This window comes from Balaenoptera borealis (genome assembly GCF_965194805.1).
Source record: "Balaenoptera borealis genome assembly, chromosome: 8".
Lineage (NCBI taxonomy): Eukaryota > Metazoa > Chordata > Mammalia > Artiodactyla > Balaenopteridae > Balaenoptera > Balaenoptera borealis.
Window position 1 is genome coordinate 91,239,465 of NC_138865.1, and position 13,202 is coordinate 91,252,666.

General features: G+C 36.4%; 1 protein-coding gene across 3 annotated transcripts in view; it reads left to right on the forward strand.

Moving 5' to 3' along the window:
* Positions 1 to 13,202, forward strand: part of TMEFF1 (transmembrane protein with EGF like and two follistatin like domains 1) — a 93,167-nt gene that overhangs the window by 39,778 nt on the left and 40,187 nt on the right. For all 3 annotated transcript variants that reach the window (XR_014247898.1, XM_082404121.1, XM_082404122.1), the window contains 3 exons: positions 3,681 to 3,810; positions 6,991 to 7,017; positions 9,190 to 9,286. Coding sequence is in view for 2 of the 3 variants with exons in the window: in XM_082404121.1 (XP_082260247.1) it covers positions 3,681 to 3,810; positions 6,991 to 7,017; positions 9,190 to 9,286 (254 nt within the window). In the remaining variant the exon portion in view is untranslated. The remainder of the gene's footprint in view (positions 1 to 3,680; positions 3,811 to 6,990; positions 7,018 to 9,189; positions 9,287 to 13,202) is intronic.

Consider the following 13,202-nt stretch of genomic DNA (forward strand, 5'->3'; position numbering starts at 1 on the left):
CTAGATAGAAACTCTTCAATAAATCTTAGCTATTACCATATAGATTCTCAGCCCTATCAGACTTAATAACCCTTTTTTTTTTTTTTTTTTTTTTTTTTTTAAAGGGGCCTGCCCTGAGACAAAGGGCAGGGTTGTTTTTTTTTTTTTTTTTTTTTTTTAAGTATTTGCTTATTTATTTATTTATGGCTGTGTTGGGTCTTCGTTTCTGTGCAAGGGCTTTCTCTAGTTGTGGCAAGCGGGGGCCACTCTTCATCGCGGTGCACGGGCCTCTCACTATCGCGGCCTCTCTTGTTGCGGAGCACAGGCTCCAGACGCGCAGGCTCAGTAATTGTGGCTCACGGGCCTAGTTGCTCCGCGGCATGTGGGATCTTCCCAGAGCAGGGCTCGAACCCGTGTGCCCTGCATTGGCAGGCAGATTCTCAACCACTGCGCCACCAGGGAAGCCCAATAACCCTTTTTTATAACCAATAATTTATATTCCATTTCTTTTCTATTCTTAAATGAAATTTGTAGATAATGTAACCTACATAAGCACATAATTAAAGAAATCACTATAATATACACTTGCAATGTAAAGGAGAAATGAAAGTAATTTATAGTAAAATAAGTATTTCAAAATGTAAATGTTTGGGCATGATTACACTAGAAGACAATATATAGTAGTCAGATGCTTATATTTACTTATAATGAATATTTGGATTTTTAAAAAGATCATCAGTAGCAATTTCATACTAGTAGTATTTGAAAACAAAAAAGTAGAGGTATGGTGGATGCTAGAATAAAAGCTATTAGAAGCTAGAACAGTCTTATTTGTATATGGTCTTACCATAGTTCCTACATGAATGGCTAGAGATGCACTGAGAAATTGTATGGTATGTATGTTGTGTGGAACTATCCTTTCCTTTGCAGTACACCGAGCACCATTGGAATCCATCTGCTAAATGACAGTAACGTCCCTTTCTCATTGTGACAACCAAAAATGCCTCCATAGGGGCACCCACCCCTAGGGGGCGATATTAGCACCTTTGTGAGCACTACGTTAGAAAGTTATTAGATGTTTGTTGAGTGAAGAGTTGGCTTGAGAAGTCCATAGACTTAGCATTTGACATCTTGGAGCTTATGGTCTTTTTTGCTAATTATACAGTGTATAATTACAGAGTAACATTGATTCCTGCAGACATCATACAAGTTATTGTGTACATTTTAGGGGGGGAGAGAATAAAGTAAGTGATCCTTGAAGAATTAGAGGAGTATAGGAAGGCATCCTAAAGTAAAATTTTAGTTTTAACTAAAGTTGATGTAGGAGTCTGCTGATATTGTATAGCAAATCAACTTGGTTATAAAATATTTTATTAGAAATTGTTTTTACCAATGTTTGACCTGGGGTAGCATGCCATATTTAAGATTCATAAAGTAAGTTGACCACTTTTTAAAAAGTAAATAAATGATAAAAGTAAGCCTTGTTCTTTGCAGAAAAATTGAGAAATACAGAAAACCATATACATGGAAATAAAAAACTATGGTGACAAGTAATGTGAAAAATTTACTGGTGTTTTCTTCCAGGATTTACTCTATGAATATTTATTTTTTCTAAATTAGATATATATGTGTATATATATGTAATTTATTTTCTTGCTATATTTTTATATTATCAAATTATTTAAGAAATTTGCATTCAGTTTTGTGGACTAGATAATACATTTAAAAATGGCAGGGACTTCCCTGGTGGCGCAGTGGTTAAGAATCCACCTGCCAATGCAGGGGACACGGCTTCGATCCCTGGTCTGGGAAGATCCCACATGCCGCGGAGCAACTAAGCCCGTGCGCCACAACTACTGAGCCTGCGCTCTAGAGCGTGTGAACCGCAACTACTGAGCCTGTGCTCTAGAGCCCGTGCTCCGCAACAAGAGAAGCCACCGCAGTGAGAAGCCCGCGCACTGCAACGAAGAGTAGTCCCCCGCTCGCCGCAACTAGAGAAAGCCCGCGCGCAGCAACAAAGATCCAACGGATCCAAAAAAAGAAAAAGGGCACAAAATTCTCAGAAGTTACGTATATGGTATTATCACCTACTTTTCACCTAACATCTTTTTCTGTCACACAGTATTCTTATAAAGGGTAATGCTCAGTGACTCCTTGAACAGATATAGCATGGTTTAAATAAATATTGCCTTGTTGGATATTTAGGTTGTTTCTATGTTTTAGATATGAATACATTTCTATTTGAAATGACTGTAATAAATTTTCATCTATAATAGTTTCCTTCAGATATATCCCTAAATGTGTAATTCTAGATAAAAAATCACATTTCTTTTTTAGAACTCTTGAAATGTATTGTTAAATTATGTTCTCAAAAGATTGAGCCAGTTTAAATTAGCACAACAGGTATATTGGTATGCCCACCAAACTGAATTTTTTGTTTGTCTAATAACCAGTTTTATAAGCTAAAAATAGCATTGTGTTTTCATGTACCACTCTGATTGCTAGTGAAACTCAGCATTTTTTTTTTTTAATATTCTTTTTTTTTTTTTAATTTTGTATTTATTTATTTATGGCTGTGTTGGGTCTTCGTCTCTGCGCGAGGGCTTTCTCCAGTTGCGGCAAGTGGGGGCCACTCTTCATCGCGGTGCGCGGGCCTCTCATTATCGCGGCCTCTCTTGTTGCGGAGCACAGACTCCAGACGCGCAGGCTCAGTAATTGTGGCTCACGGGCCTAGTTGCTCCGCGGCATGTGGGATCTTCCCAGACCAGGCCTCGAACCCGTGTGCCCTGCATTGGCAGGCAGATTCTCAACCCCTGCGCCACCAGGGAAGCCCCTCAGCATTTTTTATATATTAATTGACCATTTGTTATTTTTTGTAAATTTATCTTTTGTATTAATTTGTACTGTCTCTCTTTTAGTAATAAGTTATGTCATATTATACTATTTTCCCCAGATTTTAAAACTTTAGTTCTTTATGATATTTTTGACATTTAGAAGTGTTAAAGTTTTTTAAACATACCAATTCAGTGTCATTTCTCAAACATGAATCATCTTTTTTCTTTTCATCTACTAATCCTTCAAGACCCAGTTCACATTTCACTTTCTCTGAGGAGGCTTTTCTTGAATACTTCAGTTTACAGTAATAGGTATTAGATATTACATTTATTGTCTATACTTTTGATTTAGTACATGATCATATGTGTGTATATATATATATATATATATATATATATATATATATATATATATTTCCTATTTATATGGTTCGCTACCAAGATCGTAAGGTCTCTGAGAACAGAGTTCATTTTTCTACTCTAGCATTTACCTTGAGACTTTGTGTACTAGACGTATTGAATAAGTGAATTTTGATAATAATGAAATGACATTACATCATTAGTGCTCATGACAAACATTGGCAAGCATTTCCTCTTATATTATCTCCCTGGATCACAAGCAAATGATGTAGATAGGATAGGGATTTTCATTCTCATTTTTATGGATAGTTGATAGTTAATTTTCATTATGATTGTGAAAAAAGGTATGAGAAAGTAGCATAACTCTTCTTTTTAAAAACCAAATAAAAGAACAAACTCTTTTGTAGTAGAAGTATGTCATAATACTATGGTATTGCATTCATGAATATGAAATGAACTATTAATATTCATGCCTAGTCTGAGAATTTATTTTTGTTTCTTTTGCAGTGCCATACAAATTATATTCCCGTCTGTGGATCAAATGGGGACACGTACCAAAATGAATGCTTCCTCAGAAGGGCTGCTTGTAAGCACCAGAAAGAGATAACAGTAGTAGCAAGGGGACCATGCTACTCTGGTATGTGTGATATTCTTCTGAAAAAATGTTAGAAATGGTTCTGCCATACTTGTAAGAGGAAGTTTCCAGTCAGAGGTTTATTCCCAAAACTGCTGTATGGTTTGGTGATGATTATGTGGGGAATGGGGGAGCTCTTTTTTGCCTCCATTTCATGTTGCTTTTTAACCCCAGGTAGTCTTGTACCGACTATGTTACTTCTCAGGACGTTTTTAATGCTTAATGCTTTTTTTTGGTGGGGACTTTGCATATCTTTTGCCTTATGGTTTGAATAGAAGACAGGATAAGATTTGGGGTGGGAAATGCTATGGGATCCATTTTGTTGATTTTTATCTTGGGGGGTGGGGAAGGAGTGGGGAGTATCCATAGGAAGTCATTAGTGGCATCCCAGGATGTGTCTCTGTCCAATCTCTTCTCTTTTTATATCTTCTCATTTCTGTTTGCTAGCCCTCGTCATCCACCTCCCCCAATTGTTTGTATTTACTTCCTTGTCTTTTCCTTCCTGAATTGGTAATGGTTAATTTTAGAAGGCATTAATATTAGTATCTTACTTGCGTTTGTATTTGGGGGCAGGGATGCAGAGTGAGGTATTGTAATAGAATTATTGTATGAAGGTTAGCAGTAAAGGTGGAGACTATTCTTACATGATTACTCCATTTCCTTTCTTTCCCTGTATATTACAGTGCCTATGTTTTTATTGGGGCTCCATTACATAAGCGTAATTGATTGATGGCCCATGTGGTTGATCTCAAACTCCAGGTACACTAATACCACATGACTCAAAGCCCCCACTCTGAACTGTGTGGTTGGTATTTCTGGTGTGGCCAGCCCCTGCCCTAAGAGTATTGAGTGTGGCTTGTCCCACCCTAAGGTCTGATGTGGTCAACACCCTTCCTAAACATCGATTGCCTTCCAGAAGCTGAGGGCGAAGGCCAAAACTCTCTTTGGGCAAGGCCAAATTCTTTTCCATACACTAAATAATTAGATGCTCTTAGGCCAATAGACTATCATTTGATATGGTTCTTATACACTTCTCTAAGTACATTATGTTTCACAGACTTGATTTAGTAACTAAGAAGGAATATGGCGTTCTTTATAATCCCAAATTAATTATGCATCCTTTATGAGAAGTTTAAGACACCAACTGCTTTGATAAGCAGTGAATATTAAGCATTGGGAGGCAGAGTGGAAAGAGCTGGAAAGAGCACTGCACTAGGGTTACAAGACTTGACTTTAAAGTAACTCCAGCTCTTGTTTACTGTATGACCTTACACAAGTCACTTAGCTGCTTTGAGCCCCAGTTACATACCTAAATTGTTAGATGGATGTCATCTCCTGGGGTTAAGTGAGAATTGAATGAGCTAAGCTATAAGGTGCTATATTGATTTTGTTATCTTCTGGCTGGGGCCAGAGTTGTTCATGTCATTTGGTCTGGTGTTGGTCCTATTCCCTGTGCTAGGAACAACATTCTCCTTTGCTTATTTGAGAACTTTTTTATGCTTTAAGATTGAGCTTAAGCCTTTTCTACTCTGTGAAATCTTTCTTCTCTGGTATCTCCTGGCAGAATTTATTCACACTTTGTGCATATCTCTATGTAAATATCGTACTGTATTTCATTTATCCAACACATCTGCCTTTGGCCAGATCCTGTTTCTCAACAGGAAAGTACTATGTCCTGCCTAGGGAGGTATATCATAATCCCAGGGTTGGGGCAGGGGAAGGCGTGTGTCCAGCGAAAATATGATTGACAAGAAGAACTCAACCTCATTATCAGAATAGTCACAGTATATTTAATTTATTTCACAATTTTAAATGACCCTTAAGGAAGGTGTGAGATATTATATTTATTAAAATTGGACATTAGTTGGAAAAAAGATTGGGAGTGAGTAAGTATGTCATGCACTGGAACTGTCTTATTTATCAGTTTATATCTACCTTTTACTTATTATGTGTATGTTGTCTAACACATAATAAGTACCCAGTCAATGTATATGGAATAGAAGGGACAAAGAGAGTTTTCCTAAGAAAAGTTTGGTAATAAAAATACTTCTGAGTTCCCTTTTTCCTTGTCTTTTTTTCTGCTCTTTTACTCTTTTCCTCTTTGCTTTCTCAGAGAAGATATAATTTTTTTATGGTTGATCAATCAAAATGAATACAATGTAAGACTTTGTATAAAATCCCATGAAGAGTTGAAGTGGATGCTACATAAAATATGTATTTTTTTTCCAGTTCTTCCTGTTTCTACCACGTTTGGGACTTTTATTATAGTCTGCAGGAGATTGAAGGGAAGGGGGGAAGGGAGCAATATTGTTGAGGGTGTCTCCTACTCTGGAGAACTATTTGAAGAACTGGAATGGATTCTCTAGGAAATCCTCCTCCCTAGAAAGTGCTGGGTAAAGTGTTTAGTTCATCACTTGCCATCTCTGTTCCACACTTATGATACTGCACCATTGCCCTCTTTTCAACATGCTCTGCGCCATATGTTGGTTCTTCTAGGATTATAAAATACATATTTTAAATTAATTACATTTTACTCCGGCTTCTTGCTGGTAACTTTGAGGGAGGCTCTTTAATTTGACTAGTAACAAGTTTCTCACCTACACCTTGGTGAGATTCCCTCTGGTGAGGTTTCCTAGAGGAAGTTAATTTCATCAGTAATATGAAAACCTCAACCTTGAGGTTCTTTCCTTCTAAACCTTGGGGCTTTTCATATCTTTTGGCTTTTGGCTGTTATCCACAGATTTAATGAAGAAGATTTTTGGAGCAAGACCCAAAGCTCTTTTCCTCCCTTTTTAATAAAAGCAGTTTATTCTTTATTCCTTTCAAGCTTTAACAAAATTAAAAATTTCTTCTACCTTTTAAGTGAGTTATTTAAAGTTATTTCTATTTAGCCATTTACTTTATAATATTTATCGGTTTTTACTCTGTACAAGGCACCTGGGTATTTCCTGAATGGGCTACAAAGATGTATGAGGTATGGATTATGTGTCCAAGTAATTTATATTTGAAGAAAGGTACAAAATAAGTATATAAGAATAAACTGTTAGATATCCAGAAAAAATGAGAAAAAGGGCTACATGAGAATGGATATCACAGTTTGATTTTTGATAAGAAATTTTACTATTTGATAAGATGAGATTTCCAGGAAAAGTATTCATATTCATTCTTTATTTTTCTTCTCAGATAATGGTTCTGGATCTGGAGAGGGAGGTAAGTTTCAAATACCCCTTAAAAAGCATTTTTTTTCTTTCACTTTTAAAAAACAGCTCTATTGAGATAAAATTCACATACCATGCAGTTTGCCCATTGAAAGTATGTAATTCAGTGGCTTTTAGCGTATTCACAAAATTGTACATTCATCACCACAGCCAACTTTAGAACATTTTCATTATCCCGGAAAGAAACCCTGTACCCCTCAGCTATCACCCCCAATCCCTCTATCCCCCTTAGCCCTTAGCATTCTTTTTTTCCTGCATTTATTTTTCATTATAGGTTTGTTGTCAGACAAAGGGGAAATGTTGCACCTGTTAAACTGAAGTTACACCAAGGTGCCCTCTCCTTAGGATCATCCCCAGGTGATTTTAGCTTGGACCAGAGTATATAACACTCTCCCATCCCTTGCTTACAAATTTTTGCTCATAGGGAATTTTCAAGGTACAATATTTAAAAACTGTTTTAAAAACTAATATTTGGTAATTCAGTTTACTCTGAATTATTAGAATTGAGAATGACTGATCTATTTCATGGTCTAATGAGGCTGTAATTCTTAATGAGTATCCACTGTATGCAAAGTAAGTTTGAGGTGCTCTGGGGATGCACTAAAAGAAAAAACATACTCTGGTAAAATTCACACTTATGCAAATGAAAACTACAGTTGTGATCCTTTCAGTACTATCTGAAACCTTATTCCACCCTTCTACATTTCATAGAATCCTAACATTTTAGAGTTGGAAGGGACTTTGAAGGTCACCTAGAGAGTAGAAGAACTGTTCTGAGAAAGAATTTCAAGGATGACAGTTTGACCTTAAAAAAAAAAAAAGATTTAAACTGTCCAACAATAGAATTTAATTTAAATGGACATGTTCAAGCAGAAACTTCATGATCATGTGTGAAGGATGAGATCATAAATTCTGGATCTTAGAGCTGGAAAGGACTTTAAAGGATCATGTGGTCCAGCCCCTGTGGTCAGATATTCAGTTAGGAAACTGTCATTGTTACTATATTAAAGAAGTGGAAGTTGATCTCCACATTTGCTTATATGGTACAAATACTGGATATCTTGCCCTGAGGATGTTGGTTGTTGGCAATTTTTTTTTAGGGAGTGTGAGTTAGAAAGGCTAAGTGGTTTGCTCAGATTAATATACAAACTTTAGTGAGCTCATGGTGGCTGTATGATTTCTAGATCTCATTATGTTTCTGAGGCCTTAGAAATACTTAGGATTATGCTCCCTGGAATTGTTTTGGGAGTATTCATTAGAATTTGGGAAGGATTTCTACTTAAAGTGTAGGCAGACACACAAAATGGCAAGTTTGGTAATAGTACCAAACAGGCACTTACGTTTGTGTGCTTTCCTTATAACATCTTCTCTGCTGATTGACACCCCCTCAATAAGGTGTGCTTTCCCAAACCAGACTGGGAAATCCCTTGAGTAAACTGTAATCCCTAAATTGGCTTCAGAACTGATCTCCCTGCCCAGTTTGCGGTTATCAGGGTAGGATCCACTCTAGTTAAGACCCAGAAGTGTAGGGTTCCCTAAATGTGGGATATGAGCTGAGTTGGGGGCTGGTGGTATGCACTGTTTTTTTGTGCTGGGTCATGGGAGACGCGTACCCTTCTGTATTCTGGGTGTTGTTGGCTGTGCTAGGTGGTAAAGTAGAAAAGGGCAAGTTCTTTGTAAATAGACCCCTTTCCTTTTTAAAATTTGGAGATAATTTTTAAGGCAGGTGTGAAACTGATGTGAGGAAAAGGTAGTGGTTAGACTCTGCTTTGTTTAATCACTTATTTGCTAACCAGGATTGCACAGGCTATTTCGATAGGGTAATCACTGGACTAAATTTATTGCTCATGTTTTTTTTTCCTCTCTCTTATTTAATGTTTTGGTAATTCTTTTAAAGAATCAACAAAATCTAGCATACTGTTCCACTGTACATAGGTTAAGGGATTATTTTTCTAGCCCCAATACTTTTTTTTTCACAAAATATGTTGTACTCTGTATTGTCAACATTCTTGGACTCAAGCATTGATAGAGTTTTGGAACTGATTGTTTTCAAGAGCTTGGGTACATTTTCCCCAGAAGTAGGATAATGGCTGCTGAAAACATGAAGCATATCTGGAAAGGATCCCAACTTTTGGTTGAAAATTTAATTTTTCTTTTTAAACAGAAGAGGAAGGGTCAGGGGCAGAAGTTCACAGAAAACACTCCAAGTGTGGACCTTGCAAGTATAAAGCTGAGTGTGATGAAGATGCGGAAAATGTTGGGTGAGTTGATTGAGGGAAGGGGATAAACTTACTTGGAGGTTAATTATCAGCATTATTATATTATAGAAAGGTATCATCTAATTTGCTTCTGTGTATTTTGTGCGTGCCTTCTATTTTTTTTTGTTTAATGCTCGTCTATTGGCTTTTAAATTGATATAATACTATAGCTATTTAAGTGTTTTAGAATGGAAATCCATTTATAATTTTTTTCATTTTACCGCTGCCTTTTTTTACTGATAGTTTTACATATTTTTTAAAAAAAATTTATTTATTTATGGCTGTGTTGGGTCTTCGTTTCTGTGCAAGGGCTTTCTCTAGTTGCGGCAAGCGGGGGCCACTCTTCATCGCGGTGCACGGGCCTCTCATTATCACGGCCTCTCTTTTTGCAGAGCACAGGCTCCAGACGCGCAGGCTCAGTAATTGTGGCTCACGGGCCTAGTTGCTCCGCGGCATGTGGGATCTTCCCAGACCAGGGCTCGAACCCGTGTTCCCTGCATTGGCAGGCAGATTCTCAACCACTGCGCCACCAGAGAAGCCCAGTTTTACATATTTTATACCAAGTGCTAATTTTATTCATCAGAATTGCTCTTATTTGGAATTATCTTACTATTATATTTTTAACTAGTATCAATGATAAACAGTTTTTCTTTTTCTTAGCTTGCATTTTTATACACAAACTTTTCATGTATGTCAGTGCATTAAGAAAAATTCAAAACATTCAAAATTTTAGAGATAGTAAGTAAATATTACATAATAAGTAAAAATTATTTCTGGAAATCTCAGCTGCACTGATTGACATTTTGTTTTATTTTCTCACTCATGTTCAGCCTTCACTAAGGTGGGTTTTGTAGCTGGACAGCATTGTTTGTCCAATTTCCTGTGCACTCCCTGTGAGAAGGGTGTTGTTTGGTGGAGTAGTAACAATATAGACCTCATCAACACAGTCATGTTTGTTTCTTCCTTTCATCAGGTTCCTGTTTGTTTATTCCCAGTCTCAACCTTCTTTCATTTCTCTGTGGTGCTTGCTTTTTGCATAGGTGATTCTAAAAGCTTTAATGCTGTCTTTAGGACCTTATGTAGCACAAATGGATCTTCTTCACTTCCTCAATTTTCCCTTAGTGCATATTTTACAACACTTATTTTATAGAGATTTGCACTTTCTTTCTTACTCATATGTATTTTCACTGTGAATTTCCAGACTCATGTTTTATTCAGCCCTTAAATGCCTATTTGAGCCTTTTACTGATCAATGGTAGTATGGTTTAATTAGCATTTATGCCTGGAATGAGTTTTACAAATCAGGATAACCACATTTTCAGTATTTTGGTACAGAATCACCTATTTGTCTGGCACTTGGTAAAATTAAATGTTTGATAATTTACTTGATAGATGTTTGAAAGTAGGTGAGAATTGGCAAAAGACACGGTCAATAAAAAGTGAATTCAGCAAACCCTGAGTTTGCTCTGTTTCTGCATATTGGTCATTTGGATTGACATGTCCATCTGTTTCAATCAGAGTGGATTGATTTGTAAGAACATGTTTTCCAAAGTAGATTTTGGCCTGTAGAACATGAGAGAAATGATAGCAATGTGGACTTGCAGAGAGAACAGGTAATAGGTATTATGTTCTCTTCTTCTCTCTTTGTACTAATGACATGCATGATGAAACACCAGCATTTGTGTGTGTGTGTGTGTGTGTATTTTTGTAGCTATTTAGTTCTTTTCAGTATTTTTCCTCAGGACTGTTCTATAATAGTGTTCAGATTCAGAATAGCTGTCAGTGATTGATTGGCTTGGTCTGTTGATCTGTTGTTATTCCTTTGACAGTACCTCTCTTCAGTCCTATTTTTTACATTTCTCTGCTGTCATTTTTCATCCCTTAATTGAAAGAGATAGAGATCTTTTGCTGGGAAGTAGAATGGATTCTGTGTAGTTTCAGAGGTGGCCCCAAGTATGACATCTATATGATAAAATACACATCTTTCTATGTACCCCTTCTCTTGATGGAATATGTAGCCTATGCCCAATCAGAGCAACTCTGTTGTATATACTAAATTCATTTTGTGTGTGTCTGTTTGAGAACTTGCAACTGCTGTTCTTGCAGGTACAGGCTCTAAGCATAAGAAAGTGGGCATAGACCAGGGAAGGGCTTACCGATAGTAAGGAGCATGCAGGCTGAGGAGCTTCCTAAGGAGCACATGGATAGATTGGGACAGGCAGCCAAGACCAGGCCAGGAAATTGATGCAATAATAGGAGAACATTAAGGAAGTAAACTGTACCTTTACCTAGAAAATAAGTACATATATACATGGTAATAATAGATATTAAGTAAAACAAAATTCTATAAAATGATACTTAACCTTTACTAAAAATAATGTACTCTAATATTTTCCATACTGATTATGACCTACAGTTTAAAAAAATTGCTCTGTAATGTAACTATAATAGATATTTTATTTCATATTACATTTTTAGGTATGGGTATTCATTTTTCATTTAAAAAAATATTTTATCTTTTCTCATTTTGAAATGTCTTTCCTATCAAAAGAAATGCTATATATGACCTATCTGGTTTCCAAAGGGCAGCTAATCTTTTTTTTTCCTTTTGTAGTTGGTTAATTTATTATTATTTTTTAAAATTTCTTTTTTTATTGAAGTATGGTTGATGTACAATGTTGTGTTAGTTTCAGGTGTACGGCAAAGTGATTCAGTTATACGTATATATATCTATCCTATTTCAGATGCTAAAATCTTTCTCTTGCTTTAAAACTCTTTCTTTTTTTCTTGCTAATAGTAGGAAAGAAAACTGGCTATTTGGGGGAGGGGATAAATGGTACCATGTAAGTTAATTTTCTGCTATTAAGAGAAGCATAGTTTTTTATTTAGCCATTTAAATAGAAATTGATTTAAATATATTGTCTTAGAGTATACAAAACATATTCTAACATATTCTTAGAGTCATATATTGTATAGTTTGTTACATTTTTCAAATGCTGTTATATAGATTATTTTTTCAGCTCTTTATGGCAGTCTGTCCAGTGGGTAGGGCAAGGAAGTATTATCCTGATTTTACTGGGGGAGCTGAGCTCAGAAGAAGCTGAATGGCTTGTGATCAAGCAGCAGAACCAGAACACAGGTCTCATGACAAGAGATTTATCCATTCTGTTGTGCACACACGTGTGTAATACGATGATCTTCTCAGAGGCCACTGCTGTTTTTAGTGGTAGCTGTTTCACGCCTACTAAAGGCTCCATTTTGCTTTGTGTTTTGGGTTCTACATTGTTTTATAAAAATGATTTTTCTTCTCCCATGTCAGGCTCTTCGCTGTTGCATCTGGGTGCTGTCAGTATGCCTTGTCAGTGATTCTGACTGTAGATGACTCCAACTTATTAATTGCCTCTCTGCTTCCCTGAAATAGGAAACAGTATGCTTTTAGAAACTATATCAAATGTAGGAGTAAATTCTAAATGTAAAATCAGAGTAAATAGGTTCTTAGTGAAGTGTATGAACTTCAGATATTGCATGAATTTTGTCTCTCTTGTCTGCTCGGTGGCTATTTTATTTATAATTTAAATTATTTTTGCTTGTGAGAGGCTTTTTTCCTCTTTCTTCCTGAAGCACACTGTGTCTCTCTAATGGCATCGTGGGGCTTTGCATGGGTTTGTGATGGCTATCTTCATTGATGCTTACCTTTTGAATTCATACCTAGAGCAAGGTAGTTGAAGTTCCAAGAAATTTGACTCCCACATGGGTGAGGTTTCAGTATTCCACTGCGACCGTTGTGACATACAGTGGCTAGACTTTCTGCTTAGTCTTAAAACTTGGAAACAATACCTGCTTTACAGAAAATTGTATTTCTTAAACTACATAATTGTAGCAACCACACCCCCTCTTTATCTAAACAGTATTTCTAACC